Source organism: Orbicella franksi, chromosome 1, assembly GCF_964199315.1.
Source record: "Orbicella franksi chromosome 1, jaOrbFran1.1, whole genome shotgun sequence".
Lineage (NCBI taxonomy): Eukaryota > Metazoa > Cnidaria > Anthozoa > Scleractinia > Merulinidae > Orbicella > Orbicella franksi.
In genome coordinates this window covers 26,551,486-26,574,519 of record NC_138145.1, presented here as the reverse complement: position 1 = coordinate 26,574,519, position 23,034 = coordinate 26,551,486, and the positions used below count along the sequence as shown (strand labels likewise).

At 40.1% G+C, this 23,034-nt stretch overlaps 2 protein-coding genes across 3 annotated transcripts; both read left to right on the top strand.

The window, feature by feature from the left end:
• Positions 1-627: 627 nt before the first annotated feature.
• LOC145499730 (uncharacterized) lies at positions 628-14,082 on the top strand. Its single transcript, XM_081479256.1, has 10 exons — positions 628-1,206; positions 3,994-4,085; positions 4,656-5,887; positions 7,458-7,592; positions 8,146-8,392; positions 8,738-8,904; positions 9,151-9,249; positions 9,990-10,190; positions 11,344-13,287; positions 14,014-14,082. The coding sequence occupies exons 2-9, from the start codon at positions 4,001-4,003 to the stop codon at positions 11,356-11,358; spliced, it is 2,181 nt and encodes a 726-aa protein (XP_081335382.1). The 5' UTR covers positions 628-1,206; positions 3,994-4,000; the 3' UTR covers positions 11,359-13,287; positions 14,014-14,082.
• Positions 14,020-22,777, top strand: LOC145499843 (uncharacterized). Of its 2 annotated transcripts, none has more exons than XM_081479378.1 (6): positions 14,020-14,106; positions 18,500-18,568; positions 19,316-19,650; positions 19,845-19,979; positions 20,376-20,519; positions 21,796-22,777. In XM_081479378.1, the coding sequence occupies exons 2-6, from the start codon at positions 18,511-18,513 to the stop codon at positions 21,820-21,822; spliced, it is 699 nt and encodes a 232-aa protein (XP_081335504.1). In that variant the 5' UTR covers positions 14,020-14,106; positions 18,500-18,510; the 3' UTR covers positions 21,823-22,777. The 2 variants fall into 2 exon arrangements, with proteins under 2 accessions (XP_081335504.1, XP_081335500.1); XM_081479374.1 differs by lacking the exon at positions 14,020-14,106 and adding an exon at positions 15,336-16,646.
• Positions 22,778-23,034: the final 257 nt, after the last annotated feature.

The following is a 23,034-nucleotide window of genomic DNA, read 5'->3' as shown; positions in this document are numbered from 1 at the left end:
CAATTACATAGTCAGTTTTATAATTCGCGTTGCGCGCGTTTATGGAACACCTTTCTCGTGTTGTAATCTATTGTGCTAGTAACATGATTCGTGTCTCTTCTGCACGAGGAATTTGAAGAATGCCTTTTATCGTTTTTTAGCATTTGATGGAAGCCACAACGTACACAGAGAAAGTTGGGGGAGGTTGATTGCCGTATATTTTAAACTTGGATCGACAAGCACAATACACGAGGTGATTGACAGACTTTGCTCTCCCAAATTCGAAGAATATTGTTTGACCAAAGTGTGATCCTATCATGGCAACAGGGCAGACTGAAAAGCTAACCCAGGTAGTGAACTACTATTCAATGATTTCCGGAATTCACAACTGACTAATGAGCTTAAAAATGCAGAATTTTACGATTTTATCAGAAGTTCGGCAATCCCACTACCTAAGTGTATGCAGTAGAGACCTTGCTTGTCCGTAACTACGTGCAAGAACCTTTACATTCTAAGCACATCTACTTGACAGAGTTACGTGACCATTCATAGTTGTGCAAAGTACAAGTACCTCTCAAAAGCTAAATGGTTCTGTAAGATCCTAAATCACATCCACACCGCCTATGGACGATTCCAGGGGCGGGGGGGGGAAGACTGCAAAAAAGAATGATAACTGATAAATGGCTAAACTTGTAAACTGTTCTTAGCTACACTTAGAAACGGATTTTAGTGTAAACGAACCGGGGAGATTTCAGTGAGGTTACAATTACAATGTTAAAATTCCCTTCCAGTGGGCTGGCATGGAAGTTTGCACGCGGAATAGAGATCAGTCAACCCTCCCCTCCCTTCGTCACTTCACCCCTCCTCCCAGATGGAGACATTATTGCGTTACCAAACTAATCATTCAAGCCTGTCAAATATACATGACAAAAGCACGAATTCTCTTCTTAATTGAAAAGATACATAAATTTTCGAAGTTCTTCCTGAAGGAAGTTATTCCATCACAGTTTCACTTTCACAAGATTGTGTCTTTTTATGAACGTTAGTGCTGACCTTCGGATTCTGTGGCTTATAGCTGGCTTCCTTAGCTTCAGTGTCAAGTTTCCGTCTCAGCACTGAGGTCTGGAACTGAAGAATTTGTTCGCGTGATAAACATCGGTCTTGCACGGTGGGTTGCTGTGATTGCATAAGGTGAAAGCTAAGCCAAATCTACTCCTAAGATAGAAGGTAAGGGCAAAACAGATCATGTTGGCATTAGCTTAATATTGTTTCTTGCGAAGGTTTTTCCATAGACAAACGCCCAGGCTAAATACTCAAATACTCGCACTTAACATTTCAACATCCCTAACAACGCGTTTTGTCGGAAATAACAGCGTTTCCTTGAAGAAGGACTGTACTCCATCTCGCAGTCATTAGATCTTATTTACTATAGTAGGAACCTGGCTCAGAATTTTGCTTTTCCATGTGTTTTACTCAGTTACTATCCTCTGTTTACTTTGATTTATGCTAAGATGGCAAAGTAAAGGCCGTATATAAATCTAAGCTACGCGCTCTGCACGCAAACTTTAGTACGTTCCTATTTACTGAGTTCATTTCTTTAATGTACGCGTAACTTAATTTTTGTACTGAGGATTACAATTTCGTTGTTGACATCTTAGTACAAGAAAGCGAAAGCGAGGAAGGCGCAACCTTTGATTAGTTTTGTTGCCTTCCCATCTTCGGTATGAAATGACATGACCTTTGACTGGAACAAACATATTTATCATATTTCATCAGCGATGAGATATCTTCGCACTCTCTTCACGCCGCCTAGGATCAGTAAAATAAGTTGGAAACAAGTCAGCGATGAAGTATTTTTCTCAATATAACACAATGATTGATGACTCCGATTTATTTTTGTGCGCGAGACTCTCAAGTAAGTTTCCGGCCAGTTTTTCAATCACTGTCTCCATCAACAGCCTTTTTCATCTCTGGCGCCATTTGGTAAGATATCACTGACCTCCATTAGTGATGCTGAATGGTAAATGCGAGACAAGCGTTTTTCTTTGCGAGCCCGAGACATTTTCACTGTTTCAGTTACGAGAGCGAGACTTCAAAGTGTTTTAAATGCGAACTGGAGACTTTCAGGTTATAAGATGTTCACTCATTTAAGCATATATATAAAAAATAAACAAATTGGTACTTCTCGACTTTCTTACCCTTGAAAAAAATGGAGACTGTGAGACGCACATCACCGTTAAAAAACGAAACTGCGAGACCCATGAAATTCGGCGAAAATTTTGCGAGACCCAGAGTTCAAAGGACCATTCGCCACCCCTTCCAAGTTTGTACAGAGCGACCATCTAGCATTGAGACCCTTGAAACTCTTCTGCCCAGGCGGTCTCCCAGTTTTTGAATCCTGAAAAGTGAATAAATTTATTCATTGACCCAGAGAAAAACCTTCCTTGTTTTTAAAAGCCAAACATGGTAAAACTATAGAGAATGACCCGTAGTCGAAATATTGCAATCTGAACCGGCAAAAGTCCTACAGTTTTGTGACCGCAATTTTTTCGCCTCCCGGGGGGTACTCCCTTGCATGGGCCTACCCCTCGGGCAGTTTCACAAGACAATCACCCTGGCAACGAATCGATTTATTGTAGATTTACGCGTCTAATACCCGGTACTAAACTTTGAATTTCGCAATTTCCGGTCGGATGCAGTTTCTTAATACTTAAGAACACGTTGTCATTGCATATCGCAGTCCTAAATTTCCGGTTAGTTTGAAGAGAAAGGCTGTGTTTCCCAGCCTAGCGGTAGAGAGAGCGCTTGTAGCCTAATGTCTGCGTCTGACTCCTCAAAAAGGTCAATTAAAATTCCGCCGGACGGGAGCCGGATAAGAGATACAATAAACGGCACGCAATACATGCTTAGAGATTTGTTACATGTAGAATATGTGACCCCATAAAGACGTTAAATTGTAATCATTTTAGTGTTATACAAGTAGATTAAAACACGGTACAAATTATGAATGGATATAATTATGAAGCAATGAATTGATTATTATCAATTATAAAGAACGGTATAAAATTATTCTTACTAAAAACGTAACCACATTTTATTAAAAATACTACAATTCGATTACAATATTTCCATGGATATCTCATTAGTGGGAATGGCAATGGACACGTTTGTAATATACCAGCGTATTGAAAAACCCAAAATTCACTTCAACATTATTAGCAGTCAAGTAAGAAACCTTGTGTATAAGATTAAATATATATTTTAAAACTCAACGCTTTCGTCGTTCAGGCAAAACAGAACATACAGATAACTCACCTCTTCAATATTTTCCACAAACTGCCATAGCTGTCACAATAAAATCTCCGCTCAAACGGACTTTCCCAAGATGGCGGATGACAAAGAAAAGGTCTAGTCCCAGTGCTCCTCGGTTCTAATGAAGGAATAATGAGTAAAATAAAAATATAGCAAATTTAAATTTCAGGGGAAAGAATTCCCCAAGCTCCCCCAACCCTTCAATTGCGTTTCTGGCACCTAGACCATTCTCCGTTGTTTTGTTTTCTCTACGTAAGCACATTTTGACGCAAAAACAAAACTCGTTATTGCCGACCTGCTCACCTTGCCTAGTTCTAGTAAAGCTTTCCCCCAGACCACCGCGCTTAATTCATTTTGCGACGTATCCTACACGTAATTCCACTCTTCCCTTCTACCCCTTCACCTCCAAAAAAAAAGTAGTGGTGAGATACAGTCGCAAGTCTGCCAGTAGAAAGAACAGAAATGGTTAGACTTGCACAGTGAAATCAGGAGCCTCCTAATCTGTTGGCAGGGCATCTCATGATCACCACTTCTACGCATGCATGCATTCGATGTACTCGCAGCTTTTTACAGTTAAAATTCTCTAGCCGTGTTTAGGCAAATCTCTTAGTATCTCTTAAATGTAGATAAAAAAAGATTAGAAGCTTTCTGAAGTTTTGTGATTTTTTCCTTGTGATTTTGTTCTTTGTGTCTTTTGACAAGGATTTTAATGATGGCTACGTGGAAATACGAAGGACGAAGTGCGATTATCTTGATGACTTTCATGGTACAGACACTCTTCATTATCAATGGAGGTATGAGAATAAAACAAACTAGTAGACTAGGGCTCTTTTTGGAATTCACGATATTCCCCCTTTCCCTAGCTCAACCGTCCGATTTCCCTAGTATCTATGAACAATTGTTGGAAGAAATTGAGCTCAGTAGAGAACAACACGAATTGACTGCAACATCGCGAACAACTTATGATTAAATTAAAGCCCATTTTAGACCTAAAATATGCAGCCTTTTTGATTGTGAATCCAGCGCCAAGAAATTTACCCACTGTTCCCAACGTCCCGGGTCCCAGGAGCCACCAAAAAGTTTTGATCATGACTAGGGTTGGTACGAAATAACTTTATTGCTTAAACTTTATTTAGGGGTTCAGTTTGGAAAGCAGTAGATTCGATTACCAACCGCTGTTCTGGAAAGGAGCCCACGCTCCTGGCCGGACCTGTCGAGCCTTTCAGCTCAGGTGTTATTTAACAACCCCTACAATACAGCCGGTCTCGTTATGTAACTTGACCCGATATTGGTAGCCTTTTAGTAAACTTAGAGGACTTTGATTTGTTAATCTTTTTAACCTTTAATGGTCCGTTTCGTTTTAGATGGGGCAGAGAGCTCAACAGTCGTGGCCAGCTCGTCTCCATTAAGCAGCTTTGTTGAATCAGTGGAGACCTCTGTGCCTGTATCTGCTTCAATAAAAAGCCGACCCATTTCTTCTCTAGCCCAAAGTTCAGCGGTAATTGAAACTCAGGTTTCATCACGTGCATCTTCTAGTACACCTGTAATTCAAACTTCTTCTCAGGCTGTTACAATTGTAGTCATGAATTCGTCTCCTCAAACGTCAATTACAACTTCATCCACCTCCCCTGTCTCAGTAACAGTCACACCTTTGACTCAGGACCATACAACAACCGTAGCCGCGGTTCCCTCTCCTCAAACGTCAATTACAACTTCGTCCACCTCCCCTGTCTCAGTAACAGTCAAACCTTCGACTCAGGACCATATAACAACCGTAGCCGCGGTCCCCTCTCCTCAAACGTCAATCACAACTTCGTCCACCTCCCCTGTCTCAGTAACAGTCACACCTTTGACTCAGGACCATATAACAACCGTAGCCGCGGTCCCCTCTCCTCAAACGTCAATTACAACTTCATCCACCTCCCCTGTCTCAGTAACAGTCACACCTTTGACTCAGGACCATACAACAACCGTAGCCGCGGTTCCCTCTCCTCAAACGTCAATTACAACTTCGTCCACCTCCCCTGTCTCAGTAACAGTCAAACCTTCGACTCAGGACCATATAACAACCGTAGCCGCGGTCCCCTCTCCTCAAACGTCAATCACAACTTCGTTCACATCCTCTGTCTCAGTAACAGTCACACCTTTGACTCAGGAACATACAACAACCGTAGCCGCGGTTCCCTCTCCTCAAACGTCGATCACAACTTCGTTCACATCCTCTGTCTTCATCAATGCCACATCAGCGCCTCAGCAAGAGTCAGTCTACATCGAGATGACCTTCAAGATGTCGTGGGGAAGATTGTGTTTCTTGCTAACTCTGTTTAAAAAGGCGCTGTCAGATGACTTGATTGAAATGAAAGACTTGGAGTATGAACGTGTCAACCCGGCAAGAATTAAGCTTATGAACAACAATGCAAAGTGCGAGAACAAGACGTATTATAACGACAAAGCCGTTTTAAAGTTCTATATTTCCAACAGCACGGAGGATTTCGACACATTGGATAAGGAGATGACTATCAAGGCTTTCCAAATTCTGTACGATTATTGGGTGAACAAAAAAATGATACTCCTCGATGAAGTGTTTGAGAGAAAAGTAAGTAGCCGCCGGAAAAAAAAAAACTTTTTAATTAATGAGTAGAATTTAACTTGTGGTCTTGAAATAATCCACTTACACAATGACTCTAATAAGAACCAATTCCTGTTTAAAAGAAAAAAATTCGCTCGAAATTTGGAATTCAGTTGACACTGAAACCTCGAATTTTAGTTTTATCGGAAGTTATCTTAGGCCCGGTCATCAAACGCCGTACTTCACATGAGCCGAACTTAATGACAGTTTAGGTCGACTCAAATAATTTAAAAAAACGCCTTTTTGAGTCAAATGTCACACTTAATTCAGTCGAACCGAATGCCAGAACTGCTACACCAAACAAATAACAAAAGCGGTCTTGTTGGTCCGTGGTTTTTCAAGGTAAAGTCAAAATGGCACCTTTAGGCATTATGCATTTGATCCGACTCATGTGACGATCGGCGTTTGACCCAAAGTCGGTCTTCAGGCGCTATTCACGGCTGGCCAGGCGTGAAGAACGCCTCAGCCTCTCCAAATAAAATCAGTCGAACTTAATTGGGTCAAACGCCGAACTTCACATGAGCCTAATTGGTTTAACTGGGTTCGGCTCTTGTGAAATACGGCGTTTGACCCGGGCCTTATCCTTTGATGCAGACCTCTAACAACACACGGAGGCAAGGGGTTTTCTTTTCGACGTTATCAAGTTTGTGAAGTGTATTTAAAACGTCACCCTAATGCAACATGCAGTTCCGAGCTTAGCAGCAGTTGGACACAGCGGATATCACAAATGTTTTGATGGGTTACGCGAAAACCGAACATATTGGATATTATGTAATTATTGACTAAGTGGGGAGGCCGGACGGGAAAATATATGTATTTGGCTCGAGTTCAGGACGTACGGACCCCGAGCCAAATATTTTTCCGTCCGGCCCTCCCACGCAGTCAATAAGTACATATTATTATATAGACACGAGCGTTTTACTGGAAAATACACCACTTGTAAAATTCATACGAAACAACATCCGGGACCCGAGTACTACGATTATCAGTTGCAATTGAGTAAGGCGCGAACGAGCTTTGGGGATGAAGTTCTGGAGTTAAAATTACGGTGTTGCCACGGGCAACTTCCACGTTTCCAATGGCAACAATATCGTCGCCTGCAATTTCGCGCGTTTTGCTGCTAATGACGTCAATGCAGACAAGCTGCCACTGTATCGGAGCCAGTTGCCGTGACAACAACACAAGTTGAACGTCAAAACCTGGTCACCAAACTTTCGTCGCGCCTTACTCAACTGGTAATCGTAGTAGCTTATTTTCCATATCTTTAACCTGAGTATCAGACCTTTCTTAGCAAGAGGGTAGGGGTAGGGGGAAATTGCAGAGCCTTCTTTGCCGGGTGTTTCCTCCTCCTACACCGCGAGTAGGAAAAGCCTGATACTCAGGCTACTATATCCTCAGTGGAAGCGAACTTTGTGCATGTAGTTCTCGAATCCACTTGTTCACCCGCCGTAAACCGGTGGCAGTACACGGTGTCGTGTAACTTGCCTTCCTTGTTACAAAATCGCTTTTTTTTTTTTCTTTTGTACTTTATCTCTAGGTTGAAAAAGTGGAACTAATAGGAACTGATCAAGATGCATACGTTGAAAAATACACAGAAGCTCAGCGCATCGGTATTGGTATCGGAGTTGGCCTAGCTGTGGTAGTCCTCATTTTACTTATATTCTACTGTGTGGTGAGTTAAGAGTCCTAAGACAAGGAAATGTGTTTTTGACACAAACATCGACCGAAGTACTCCGCGGCATGCTATATTTTATTTGGATATCTATTTTTTAGGAAGGATTTTTCTTCTTGTTAGCTACTTTTCGGAAACATTAAATGGAAATTATTTATACAATAAAGGAAAATTGAGGGTCTAAGTTATGTTGTGCTCTGCTCTGCTGTGTTAGTTCCCTCTAGATATTTTAATTCGTGGGTGGAGGGTGAGAGGTGGGGGCTATGCGATGCGTAAGGGGAGCGCAGTGGCCTTCAAAAGAGTCTCAAAAGAAATAGATAGATCAGTGTGCGAGGATATTTTCGACGACATTTAACTGATACCCTGAGCTTCGCCGAAAAATGAGTGCATTTGTGTGTACGTCTGAGGTTGTTCTTTAAATAAGCATTTGAAGGTGGATCTGAACAATGGTTGTATCGTAGATTTACTACGCCAGACACTGTCCAAGATGATTGAGCTTGGAGCGGGTTTTATCTCAACGACTGACTCATTGACTTGTACTGTTGTTCGATAGAGATGTTGCAGAAACGTTAAGAGTGTCGGCCATTCTACAGAGGAGCCCCGGATGATTTTCACCAATACAGTCGCAATAAATAAAGAAGCCACAACAGACGCTGATGGTGAGAATACAGATACTCCTCGGTCGGACGATAAGCAGACAGACGAACCAGAGGAAGTGGTCATACATAAACAAACTCAGGATGAAATGCCGCTTCTGTCTGCAATCAAGGATTTTGAGGACGGTCAAAAAGTAGATCAAAGTGAGTGAAGCTGATCTTAGAGATCAAAAAACTCAACATGATGCAAATCTCTTTTTGTTGTAATCGCTTAAAGTGTGAACCCGGTTTAAGGAACTAGGATACCGAGAATTAATCTAATGTTTTGATACTAATCATTTCTAAAGAGGATGGCCAGACGTTTTTACGAGTGAAATGAACTCGTTTGTAATGAGTGCAGTTTCTAGTCCTAACATCAACTAAAGGTCACATTCACTCCAGACACGTATACTCTCGTGCTCTGCTGCAGACATCTAAGATTATGAATTACTAAGGAAAATAATTAAGGCTGCATACACTCATTAAGTAGTTTAACAAATTGTTTTGCAGCCGAATCTGATGGAAAGCCCAATACTGAAAAAGCGCCGCTGGCCAAACCTGAGCCCGATAACGAATCCGAGGGTGAGCCAATAAAATCAATAGATGAACCAGAACCGAAGCCAATCAAATCACCGGATGAGCCGGCAGGAGAGCCCTCAAATGAATACGAGGTTGTTGTAAGTAACTCTCTTTTTCAAACTGAACGGCGTTGACTCTAGCTTGGGCCGTAGGCCGGAAACGTTTTAGTTTCACGCGGATGGCTAGCAAAATTTCGGCCCAAAACAAGTGCGGACAGGAAATTTGACATTTCGATCGATAGGTCTTTAGGTAATCTTTGACAACTTCCTTCCCAAAATGCAGATATTCTGGTGCTCTCGATTGACGTATAGTAGTGACAGTGAGTGCTATTTTTTATTGGTAAGGATGGCTCGGAAGATGCTCCTCCAATCAGTGAACCGCCAGTTACAGAGAAGCCTCCCGAGACAGGAGAAGACACCGTCACTTCGTCTGTGACTATAGTCGTGAGTTGTGTACTTTGTAATTTTTTTTGTTTTATATTTTTCCTTCCTTTTCGTGGTACATGAATCCCTGACAATTTTTGTCACTCCGATTGGTGCAAATCACACTTTGTTAACTGAAGCACGAAAAACAGATGGGTCCAATGACAGTTGTCTCGAAGATACTGACAAGATTAATCGCGACCAGTATCAACTGTCTGCTCATAGAGTCGGCTCAAGCTAACTTCAGTAATTCAAAGAGAACCAGTATTACGGTTTACTTTTCTAAGAGATGTTCTAAGATGTTCGATTTCTAGGAGATGTTACTTCTGTGTAGTCTCAAATTGCTGGCACATACACAGTGAATTAAGGAACGTGTGTGAACGTTTACTGAGTGTCTACTGTATTCACGCACTGAATGCCGGCGGGTTTTCAAAAATTCAAAGGGAACTTCCGGGGGTACTCCCCTATAAAAAGGACCGGGGTGCTCGTCGGAAATTTTGAAAATAACCCCTAAGAGGTACCCAGATCCTGTTTTGTGGACCTCGCTTGAAATTTATTTTTAACCCCTAATAGGTACCAATTCTAAACAACGCATTAACTGACAGTTTCGTAGCATGAATACGCTAGTTTTTAAGTGATAATTGTCTCCCCCACAAGAAAAAGAATTGTTTTTGTAGGCTTCAAAGTACTTTCTGACGAAAAAAACCTACATTAAAGTACCACGCATTTGCAAGCTCTTTACGTTTTCATTTAATTATTAGATTACCCCGGAATCAAGTCCAGCGACAGTTGAATTCCCTGCCCCAGAACCTGCACCCGAGCCAGCGAAAGAAGATGATGACGACAAGCCTGACTTCGGCCAATCAGACAACATTGACGTAGGTCCTAACCAGGGGGCCATTAACATGGCATTTGACGACAAGGATGAGGCACCAGATGAAGGAGAAGAAGAAGAAGATGAGGTTAGTTAAAATTTATATTTATAATGGCAGTGAAACTTATTTACATAACTTTAATATGCTAGCTTCGCGTGGATGGAAAAATATTTTCGACCGTTGATAGGGCGAGGAACAGCGCTTAGTTAGTGCTGGGGCAAGGGCTGTGCAAAAACTATTAGCCCGGATATTACCGATCAGTCCAACCCACGCCCGAAGGTTCAGTTGCTTTGCTGACAGCGGAAGGCAGCAGCAGATGTGAGAGCAGATACTTTCTTGATATACCTCCAAATTCCCCGAACTAACATTTAAAGAAATGAATGACGGATACTAATGAGAATCAGTCACTCTCAAACTCCCTTATTCTATTTGGTATCAACATCACGTTACTTTTCAAATCACTTTTACTGATTTCCTCTGAGTGAAAGACAAAACCCGGGTTGTTATACCTCCCAACTCAAATACGTTTTCCGATTGGAGGAAAACGTCTCACGTGTCGTGGGTCAAAACTCACTAACTCCCTAGGGCGAACAAAACTCACTAACTCCCTAGGGAAACAACAGCATGAACTTTCGACTTGCACGTGAACAGGTCGTGCACCTTGAAACCACGGCAAATTTGTGAGCCAGCCGGCGCAAAGCAAACGATTTCTTCAGTTTTTTTCTACTTTTGAGTTGAGAGCGTGAAACATTGTGTTTTGTTTCCCCTCGACCTCTTCGCCTCGGGGAACATTGAGGGTCTCGGGGAAACAAAACTTACTGTTTCCCTTGGGACCAGTCATTAAGTGCTTAATGTAACCGGAAGGGGAGAGGGGTGAATGCTCATCAAAGCATAATACGGGCAGTCTCTTTCTCGAGGTCCAAACCCTTTCCCTTTTAATACAATTAAAGAAAAAATGTAACCCTTTCATTTACCTTCGATATCTTTTCCCCTGACTGAGTACCCACTACATGATGCCAGTCTGTTCGAGATATTTTGAAAGGACCCTATACTTCGCTCTGTGAAATTCGTACTCTTTTATACACCTTCAGCCTGAAGAGGAACCACTTTCGAGCGGAATCTCAACGAATAATGAGTTCCCCCGGTGACTGCAAGGCCCGAGGTTAATGTAAATAGTGTACCCAAATCCCACAGTACTGCACGATGCTTAAATAGTCTTTTATATATTTTCCTTTTGCAGGAGACGAAATTTTAAAAATTTTAATAGAAGCTCACCCTGGAAATGTTAGGAGGCCATGAGCCAGTTTCAAATAGGCTGACGACTTTCTAAAAATGTATTTTTACGCAAATGCTATTTCTTAGTCACCCTTCGGACGTACAAAGCAGAAGAAAGTGGAGATGACTTTTACAAATATGTCGAAGTGGGACAACCCACCAAAAATGCAAACAATCAAAACTACACTGCCAAAGTATGCTTTAAAACCTGAAGTTCATCGATCAATTTCAGTAGGGGATCAATTTTTCGCGCATTGTTTAGCAAAACAGATCATTTCCAGTTTTTCATTTGAATTCACATATAACTCACTTTGCATCTGAGCTCCTCGAAGAGACCTTTTGTACTCATGAAATTACTACTTTTAGAGACAGAAACATTTCTCGCGCAACTTGTCTGTTTTCTTCAGCAGAAGACATATATGTACGAGCACTTCAAACAATTCTTCTGCACGACATACGTCCGCTGGGCGCATGCGCTCAATAAACTAGCAATTATTGGAATGCTTTTTCACTTATTTTGGACAAATACGCACAGCTGACTTGCAGGGCTCTTGGACAACGCCAAAGTCATCTATGACTGCAGTGCAGCTTGGAATTCGTGCGACTGCAAAGTCGGATGAGAACCGGTTATATGAATATGGATAAGCAGGGGCCTAATGGGTATCCCTCACCTCGGATCGAGCGGTCCCGGTTCGAGCCCTGGCCGGAGCAAGAGACGCATGCCACTCTCTCTAAATGGGTATACCGGTGAATATAATACCAGGGGTAACCCTGCGATGGGTTAGCATCCGGCCGGGAAGGTGAGGGAGGAGTAGATACACTCCTTATCAATTAGAACCACAGGAACGGTGTAAGCCCAGTATAAGAACCTGTAGAGTTCTCGAAACTGATGAGTTCTGCTATCGAGCAGCAGGATAAATCCATAATATATAACGGAGTTAAAGCTGGCTTCTTCACTAGATAGTTATTTACCTGATGCCTAACGTCTTCCACCCAGCCGAACAGACCTTGAAGCTGTAAAATCGATATCATAAATATACTATGGAGATTATAATATTGGAATATATATAATGCGGTCCTTGCAAACAAGAGTAAACGTAGAAGTGATAAAAGAAATGTAGTGGGTATTACATGTAACTAAGCAAGCAGACTCAGTTTTTGTTTAATATTGAGGTACAATACGAATGCTATTTTTTGCAAGTGTTCCTTCTTGATTACCAGGATATATTCTCTGTATTTGCATTTTTTTTACATGATATCTTTTTTTCTGTAACGGAATTAATAAATATCTATCAAAGATGGGGAAGATATACTCGCTAGCACGCAGCCTTAAAATGTAGATAAATGTCTGTGTGTAATTATGTTTCAATTTTTTAAATAAACTGAGCATGAAGCTTTTTCATTTTGGTCTGTTTTTTTTTTTTTTTTTTTTTTTTTTTTTAATGCCGATAAATTCTTATTATACAGTAATCTCGACAAATAAACAAAGAAGCAGTAGGGTGCAGTTTTCTTGTCACGGAAGTCTCCCTTCCACAGACTGAAACAGCCTAATCCATAGGCGTTTTGTGCTTCGAAGTACACGTGAGGGCCTGGAAATTAACGAGTAAGTTCCGTGGTGAAGAATTTCGCGTCAGAAAGTGTTGGAAAAAAGGAAGCGTCTGGGTAATAGGCTCACTACTGGCCTGCGCACCTAGAATCATGTCATCGTATATCTCGCGGAAAATTAACACGTGACGGTGAAACAAACAATAACAGCGCTTGTTATAAGTCCAACTAACCCAGTCATGCGCGGTACGTGTTCTGTACTCGTCTCAGCCTTTTCGCTTTTACAAGCAGTGACAAGACGAAGATTACGTGATTGAGTCTCTGGAGGTGACATCGATCTTCAAAATCACGAGGAAACTGTCAGGTATGATAAAACCAGCTTTTATCACAAAATCTATTATTTTTCTACATCATTTATCATTAGTTGTTTATTTCCTTGGACTATACGAAGAGGACCGCGCTGTACAAGTACACTTCAGCTATATATATATATTCCTTTGAAAGTTCACATCTGCGGCTGGCATAATTCACTGGAAAAATCTCGACTTTTTGGCCCCGATTCACGCAAGCAGTTCGATAGCATCTCTGCCTGAACAAACCGTTGCGCTCTTTATGTGCCCAAACCAACTGCGCCATTCGCGGCGTTTTAATTCGCCGGAAACAAGCTCAAACCAAGCACGTAAAAGATCGACGCTATTGTGATCTATTATAATTCAAGCAGGTCGAAATTATGGCAGCTAGGATGTTTTTTTTTTCAGTAAGTAAGTAAAATATTCTCCAATTGCAAACTGAAGTTAAACACAAAGACCAAATATTGCTTGGAAATTTTGCAACCTCCCCTTGTAAATGAACAATAGTATTTTTTCCTTTACTACACCAGTGCGATAAAGCAGGTCTACACGTAGGTTCAAAAGTTGTTTTCTTTTTCATTTTATCGTTCTAGCCCGAACTGTCATCATGTTTACTCAGTGTGTTTAATTTTTAATGACGTAGTCATTTAACAAAGACCATCTTTGCTTTGTTGATTCGGGATACGCTACTTTTGTCCTCTATTTATAAATTTAAAACTTCTAACAAATGGACTTCGTAGGTGCAAGCCGTCATTAGACTAATATTTCAGTGAAACTTCATGTACAAGAAAAGGACTGCATCTAAAAGATCCCTTCTTTGAAGTTTAAATGAGGTAAAGTGTTGCTGACCTATTAACAATGTTTTGAATCACGCAGATGAATTATATATGGTAATTTTCAGATCAAGAGCAGATCTTGCAAGGGTTATTTGAAGCATGCTCGTTTTCGCGGCATAGTTTAGTAGGGTCGACTTGTAGCTAGTTGGAAAGGAGTGAAAAAATATTTTGCTAAAGAAAAAGTAAGTGAGACAAAGCTCTTAATGTCCTTAATGGCAATGACATTTTGGATAAAATATTTATAGTTCTTGGTGATCAAGAAATGTTTATCGTGATCCAAGATAGGTGTACTTGTTCAAGTGAGATGTGGAGAGACTTCCGAGGATCATCAGTGGAAGATCGAATTTTATTATATGGCTAGCTCCGTGAGCGGGCAAGATGAATCAAATCCTGCGCTGTGATTGGCTACCCAAGCGGGCAAGATAGAGCTATCTTGCCCGCTCGGGACTACCCGCCGTGTCCCTCAAGAAAAATTTCCCCGAAAGCCATATAAATCCTTTATTGACCAAGCTGGTTCAGTCAAGATGGCTAGATATTGGCCTTGTTCTTTTTTTGCGAGTTTATGGACCTCGACTCCGTCTAGGTCCACAAACTCGCAAAAAAAAAGAACTTAACCAATATCCAGCCATCGTGACCTCACACTTGGTCAATAACCCATATATCTTGGCGGTGCACAATTACCTTACGCACTAGCTACAACTATACAAAATTAAAAAGGTTAACTACCGGCGACATTGCTACATGAAGCAAAACTGATAACAGTAAATTCACTGAGTTCGGTCAAGCTTTCGGCATAGAAGCCTCTTTTGCAAACGGACGTTTCATGGCCATTAGCCACTGCTCCGAACCAAGATAATTAAAATTTTGTAAACGCTGATGCGGGAGTTTGGATCCAGAATGACCCATCTGGGATGTTGGTTAGTATAGGTTGCAACCATGCAAATTTGTTCCTCTGGAGTCATGTTTCCACGATAATGTTAGCAATGGACGCTGGAAGGAGGCCTGGTAGTAAGTTTCAAATTGGCCAGCCCCAGAAAATTACGGCCCTGTTTATTTGCAATCATCCGAGCCTTTTTCACAAAAGATCCTTTAATTTTGGCTTCATTTTATTTCAATATCAATAGGCACCATTGTAATTTTTCCAGTTAATATCACTTTGATAAACAATTGTTTATACAATCTGCAACTTTCATTTTGCAAAAACAATCAAAACTCCTTAACTCGATTCGCTCTTGTGCAAACCAAACTTTTCAATCCAAAACTCATGAAAACTCGGGAAGAGCAGGCAGGGCAGCTTCGTAAAACTATTGGTAGCGTATGGCCAAGTGTTTAACAAAGCGTTTTTAATTGACACGTCAATCTTCAGTCTTTGTCATGCATCCACTCCAAACTCAAACCGATTTTGACGAAGTTGACTAAAGAACTTAAAACCAGTTCAGTTGAGGTTCTTGTTTATAGGGCTCGTAGATGTATAAAACGTTTTCTTTTTGACGTTCACTAAAGAAAAGTACACGATTTTAAAGGGCACATGCTGCGAATAAAAACATCTTTGAATGCGTTACTGAACGGAAATCAAATGTAAACCTGCTAACACTTGACTTGATCTTATATGTATTAGCTTAAGACCCTTCACAACTTGTTTGAGCCTGTCCCAGTCTTTGAAAATGGACCAATGAACACGTTGATCTGACAGTATGCAACAGTTGGCTGGCTTGTTAAAAGCTACGCTATCGCTGTTTTAACTAAAAATCCAAATTTCTCTCAGAAATAGGCCAGCTCACAAAAGGGACACATCTTCATGGAGATTCAAATATTTCGGAATTAACTCGGTTACCATCCTGTCAAACAACCTACCTTGCTGGACACATTCAAGCAAGCAAATAATGGTAAAACTAATCATGCACGGAAAAGTGTTGCATGCGTTGAAGCGGACTTACATCCCATAAAAACTGAGTTCGAGTCAGGTGTTGGAGCCCGTTGGGGCTAAGTTCTTACAAACTGCACATACGAATGTATGGAGCGTATCAGAAACACACTGAGGAGTCTGACGTTGACATCACCACGTACTGAGTCACTTAAATTTTGTGTAGGTGTTGTACTGGCGTAACTGAAAGCAACTTAATTGCTTTGTTATGATAATCAAACATCTCGAACTTTCATTTATACTTTGTCGAAGTTGTTAAACTATGACTTATTGTCATAAAGTCTTTATGGAATCTTAAATGCCGCGTAAATGCTTCAAATAGTTCTCCGATAGTTATTAAAGTTTTTCATGTATATTTGTCAGGGGTTTTTTTCACGTACTTATTTCCGTTGAAACTACTTTTGCATAACAACTAAAGTTAGACCTTTGACGTTGTCATTGTGAACAACGGAATATGAATATATTTGATCACAATACGAAATCTTCCCACGGTTAAATTCCTTCACAACAAGACTGCCCGTCGACTGTGTTAGTTAATCTTTGGGACAAGGTAGCAACGCTTCAAACGAATCAGATACCGGAGTTTCAATTGCCTCACGAAGCGAGGCAAAAGGTTTGCCAAATATTTGGGTTTATTATAGAAGCAGTCAGACTACGAGTGCTCCAGGCGATTTATTAAGTTAAAAATAGAGAAGTTTGAAGAGATCACTAATGTCGGCTTCGTTGTCAAGTTCCATCTCGAGCTTTAAATCTGTGATCATCTCTCGATACTGCTATGGACAGATTTATCAATAAGAGAACGATGCTGTAAGCTGAAAGTTATTCGTAGCCGGCAAAACTGTTGTCCATGTATTTACCAGGATTTAAAATTATCGCGTTCGCGGTTAGTGCACATGACCACCAAAACTCGGTTGCACTTTTCGTAATTCAGATTTACAGTTTTCTTTTTGTTGTGTACATGTATTTTAAAACGATGTTGTCGAAATAGCGGGTTAAGAAAGAAACATGAAGCTTTCTACCTGAAAGGGGTGTTTCAGTTATTTAGATTTCGCAATCCACCATGCTAAACCACGTCAAACGCCGCAACGTACGTGAGTCCTTCACCTAAAAGGAAAGGGACATTACACATTATTTTCACATTTGGGAGGCAAAATTAATCATCGATTTTGAAGGCATTTGACAAAATTGATTGTTTTAAGTTTCCAAATTTACTGATGAGCTGAACAGTAAATCCGTGACTGCTTTATCTAATTAGCTTATCTGCTCATTTAGTGAGATAATAAATGTTAACTGCGAATATGAAATTCAGGAGCCCGTTTCTCGAAAGTCCCGAAAAGGTTTCCCACCCGGAAAGCCGTAGATGAAAAAATCAAACCTTTTGATTACAGAGCTGTTTTATTCACATATTCTAAATATGAACCGAGGTTCTCTTCATACAAGAAGTTCCAGGCGTATACACCTCTCTGTTTTTAGATACAGATGAACTAAAAATGGCTTGACGGGTCCGAAAAGTTTCCGGGGCTTTCGAGAAACGGGCCCCTGGAGTCTTAAGTGGGTATTACCTTTTGAAAACGGCACGTGTTCAACGGGTTAAATTAAAAAATTCCAAGTGGAATTCTGAGTTGAATTGTTATTGTAAACGTTTGCCTTAATTCTTCCAACAACACGATCTGCCTACTCTTGAAAATTATTCAGATTTTCTATTTATTGTGTTAAGCTATGAAGTCACCCTCGAAAGAGAATTAATTATGTTTGTCACGGTTCATGCTTTTCAAGGGTCATTTACTGAGGTCTTTTATATAAAAATAATAATTTTTTCGACAGCGAGGACTTGAATAACTTTCAACAAGAGGTTAATGCACACGACTTTGAAACGTAATTATTTTTTTTGACTGATCATGAGATTTAATTTTTCCACTATTTACAAGTCAATTAATTGAAAATGGCATGGCCGGTATTGCCTCAGCAAATTGGTAATCACAATAGAGATATGGTAAAGATGAATGCTAAATTTGATACTCGTAACTTCGAGAAATATATGCACACATGCTCTCCTATCCTATGCGTAAGTTGGGTCGATTTCTTAATAATGCCTGCATCAAAGGCGGCGCACTACAGTTGTTAACTCATGTAGACTAGTTTAGGGTGCCTGGGGCGACAACAATTCGTTTGGAGGCAACCGCCAGTGCAAGTGATAAAGTGGGTGGTTTGTTGCCCCATTTCAGACCATGTGATGATACTCTTGAGAATTCTTGCTTTCAAATTTTCAAATAGTCGCGTGTATATGAATGGATTATTTCTAAATGAATAAAAGAAAAATTCTCTAGAGAAAACCACGTGGTCTGTAATGGGACAATGAACCTTCCAAGCTAAAAGGGTATATTGACCTTGGAGGGAAAAGAAGACTGAAGTTGAAGTTTATGTTAAGTCCAGGCCAACTCATTACCTGTAAACTTTTTTTTTCAGCTTTGAAAATCATGACCTTTCTGTCATTAGGCTTCGTAGTTTTGATTTGCGCTCCATCTCTTGTGACAGGTAAGGATGTGCTTAAAACTGAATTTAATTTTTAATTATTTGATCCAGACATTTTTTCGCAATAGAACGTGAAAAACCCCCCAACAAACCAGTCATTTCTTTGAAAACAGACAGTGAACGGAAAAACTGCCTCGAGCGACTATAAGCTTGAAGGAAGTAACTGAAACCTAAGTCATATTGCTGGCTTATTCATAACAATAACAATTTCCTCAAATGTGTTTGGTGCATAAACTGCAGTATTTTGCACTAATTAATGAGCAAAGTTGTATTCGGACAGTGTAATCGGACAATTGACTGTAATCGGACACCTGTAATCAGACAGTTACACGAGCCAATCATTTTAAGTCCTCTCAACTAAATCCACCAATCACAACATTGATTACAGTCACTGTAGTAACCAATTCAAATGAGTGACTTTGAAATTGTTATCTCCGGCGACTATTTTCAAAGAAACTTAACAGCCATTTTGCAAGCTATTCTCCATATTTGTAATCACCATATTTAATTCATATGAAACTTTTACTCAGTTTTTGAGAAATTGTAATAGTTATGATTTATTTGTAACGGGACACCTTGTCGTCCAATTCTTATACTCGTGATTAACAAATCGGACTCCGCTTCGCGGTCGTCCGATTTTGTTAATCACTGATATGATTACAGCCCGAATTGGACTTGCTCAGTTCTATTACAATTATACAGCATATCTCAGATATGCTTAAAGACTCTATTTCTTTTTCTCCACCGCAGGAGCTACTAAACCTTTGCCGTCAGTGTACCTCCAAATGGACTTTAAATTCACCTGGTCAGAATTCTGTCTTATGGAAACATATTTCAAGACAAAACTTGCCGAATTACTCCTTCAGGACAACGGCGAACCTATTAACGCAACACAGATATACCTCATTAATTTTGACGATAACTGCCCTACGAAGAACAACGTGGACAAGGCATCACTGTTGTTTTACGTGATTAAAGCTGACGGCACTGTTGATAAAGACATGACTAAACAAGCGTTCAATGTCCTTTATTACTTGGTTGAAAATAATCTCGGGCGACTTTTTGGACCAGTATTTGAATTAAAGGTAACATGGTTAATTTCCTGGCTATCACTGTGCATTTACTTATTTCTAACAGTAGGTGTGAAAAAAATGATCACGGACACAGAAGCTGTCCTCGAAGCAGACACACAAAGAGATGATAGTTTTGGACAAAATGATAAAAAAAATAGTTTTACATATTTGGCATTGCGCACGATTCATTATGCCTTTATTTATAGATCGAAAAAGTTTCAGCAAAAGGCGAGGACGCTCCAGCTAAGCCTACCGGCTTCACAGAGATGGAAAGAACCTACATCGCCATCGGAATAGCAGTCGGTATCTTGATCGTCATCATCACCATTTTGGTTGTAGTGGTAAGTGCAACTGATTATCACTGCCGCCTCCGCCGCCGCCGCCGCCTCCTCCTCCTCCTCCTCCTCCTCCTCCTCCTCCTCCCCCTCCTCCCGCTAGTGCTAGTGCTACTACTCCTACTCCTTCTACTTCCCCTCCTCCTCCCCATTCCTTCTCCTCCCATTCTCTTAATCCTTCACCTCCAGCAATGCGACAAATTAACTTGAATAGACGGGGATAAACTTCATCAGTTTTACCACTTTTTTTACTAACCGTTCTGTTACGTTTTCTTGGCATATATATATGACTGATAAAATCCCTTCCTCTGAAAAAGAGAATTCACTTTCCTTTTTCCTCCCTCCCCTCCTTTCTGTCTTTCTTTGCTTACTTGATTAGTTTTTTATTTATTCATCCAATAGTACTTGATCAAGGATCGAAAAAGACGAAAGCGTAACGGCGAAGCTAACCAAACACAGGAGTTTATTGGAGAAGAGAAAAAACTACAAACCACTGAACAAGAGCCTTCAAATGTCAACGTATCTCCTTATGTTCACGTCGAGGAGGTAAGCTGATTTTCTGCATTAACGTACAGCTGCAATTTATAGACTACAAGTGCGGCCCCTATTGGGCAGTCGAAATAAAAGGCTACTTGTACAAGTTCGTAAAAGCTTTCAGTATTAGAGGAGCTCAGTCGCGGTATTTTGATATATTTTGGCTACGTACAAAATTACAATTAAATTGAAGGAAAGCTGAAAATAGTAGTTTATTAAGAGAGAAAAACACCAAAGAGATAATAATAAATCATAACGGAACAAGTATGGTTAAGGTCGGAGAAGATCAACACGGATTGCGAACGAAGAACATGAAAAATTTAGGCTAAACTCTTCAAGATGCACAAACTGTGACGTAGCTCCTTTAATTAAACTATCGTGGCTGGCTGGTAAATCATATACAACGCCGTTGCAAGACAATTTACTTGGCGTCAATGGTAGAGGATTTAAAAAATACTCCAGCAAGCTTTCCATCAAGAGAACTGTGAGTAGAAACATACAGTATACATGATAAGAAAAACCAAAAAACTCTCTAATCCACAGTGCCATTTTGAAAACAGTTTTTCACGTGAAATGCATTCTCCGACAGCAAAAGTTATTTTAATAGACCCTTTATGTAATAGACGGATTCGGCCGACGTGTTTACATCCTTGTTGCCACCCAATTCAGACCACGTGATGATTCATCAGGGAGGTTACAATCCTCCGTAGGAAAAAAAAATGGCGACTGGTACATTTACCCATAATTCTTACCGCATGAAAACCTTAAAAACGTTCATAAAAACGTACGGAAACGTCAAAAATCTCCAAACCTAGGCTACTTAATGTCTTTAGTACAGGGACAAATATTTTAAAATTTTGGCTTTCTTTGTGCCTTATAGGCTGTGTTAGGTTCGCAAGGCATTGTGGTAAAATGTACAGCGGCGATCTTTTTTCCTACCGTAGATTGTGCAATTTGCGTCTCGCAACTGATTGCATGGGTGTATGTACAAACAGAACAATTGTAACCTCCCAAATGAGTCATCACATGATCTGAATTGACCTGTATCCTTTTATGAAAAATAACTGAAATTTCGTGTTATAAACGTACATCATTCCGAAAAATTAACCGTAAACCGTCAAATGACCTAAAATACAATCGCCAACCGTCAAAACGGCTTATTTTTAACCGTCAACCGTCAAAGAGACCCCCCCCATTGGAACCCCTTCTACTGTGTCGGTGGGTAGTCCGTGTTTTTGGGGTTTGTCGCATAACTCTAATCCAATATTTGTTTCTTCAACTTTGACAGCCCAGCCACGCCGAGACGAAGTTCTAGAGTTCCAGGTTATACACCAGCAGCTTCTAACCCGACAGAGGACTTCAACGTGTAGACCAACTGAAAAAACGACGTTGTAATTGTCTATATATTTCTTGTATTATATCGTGTCTTTGTTAGGTCTCATTTACGCTCTTTTCAAATACTGTTTAACGCTAATTGCACGTAAGATTAAACAGTGCGTCATTTTCAGATTGAACACATCCATGTACAAGTACGGTTCATCAATGTATAATTCCCTTATGGTTTAGTGTCATCTCCTTCATATCCTTTTACCTTAGGAAAACAATGCAAATTATATATTTCAAGGTTTCCTTGGGAATAGCGCCATCAATGTGCGGATAAATCGTAACAAAGCTTCTCCAGTTGTCCTTTTAAGCTTTACCAGGTCATTGCTTCTTATTACGATATCAATAAAAATAAGCGTAAGACATGCAGATGACGAGGAAACTTCAAATCACTGACTGAGAATATTTCCTTAATCGATAATCGATTTCTTCCAGCTATACTGTTATACGAAATATAGCACTTATACCAGGGTATTCTCTTAAATTTAGACAAGAAGAATGTACCCTTTTGTTGCAACGCTTCAAGGTTATTGACTGTTATAGAGAATATGCCCTCTGAGGTTAAGTTGCATACGGTTTTGATTGGCGTGCACATGTATTTTCAAATACTAATGCCAGTTTAAATTTGTACTGATTGTATTGTTTTATAGTTATATAGCCACATAAGCACAAGGGAGAGGTGTAAAGACACGTGTTCTCTTGCATAATTTATTTGTTTTTCTATTCATTCATTTGTTCATTGTTCTCGCTTTAATCGCTTCCAATTTAAAAGAGAATGGCTGTAATTAGTAATAAAAGACAGAATTAACACCGAAGCAAATAAGAGTTTATAGCTACTATACATGTGCACAGTTTCACTGAGGTCGTCAATATATGAAAGTGCATGAGAAATAAACAGTCAAATTAGCACAATATTATTATTTCTATCCCTTCTCCTCACGCGCCATTTATAATCAATATTTCCCAAGTGCCCACTTCTCAAGTTTTAAAGCATATGCTAAATTGAAATCGTATGCAGATCGCTGGATTTGTTGTCCGATGTGAATTTAACAATAACAAGCACAGCTGTCGGAAATACTTTTTTATTAATTTTCTTCTTTCTTTTTATTTCTTCAAGAAATTATGGCGCATTTCTTAACAAAAG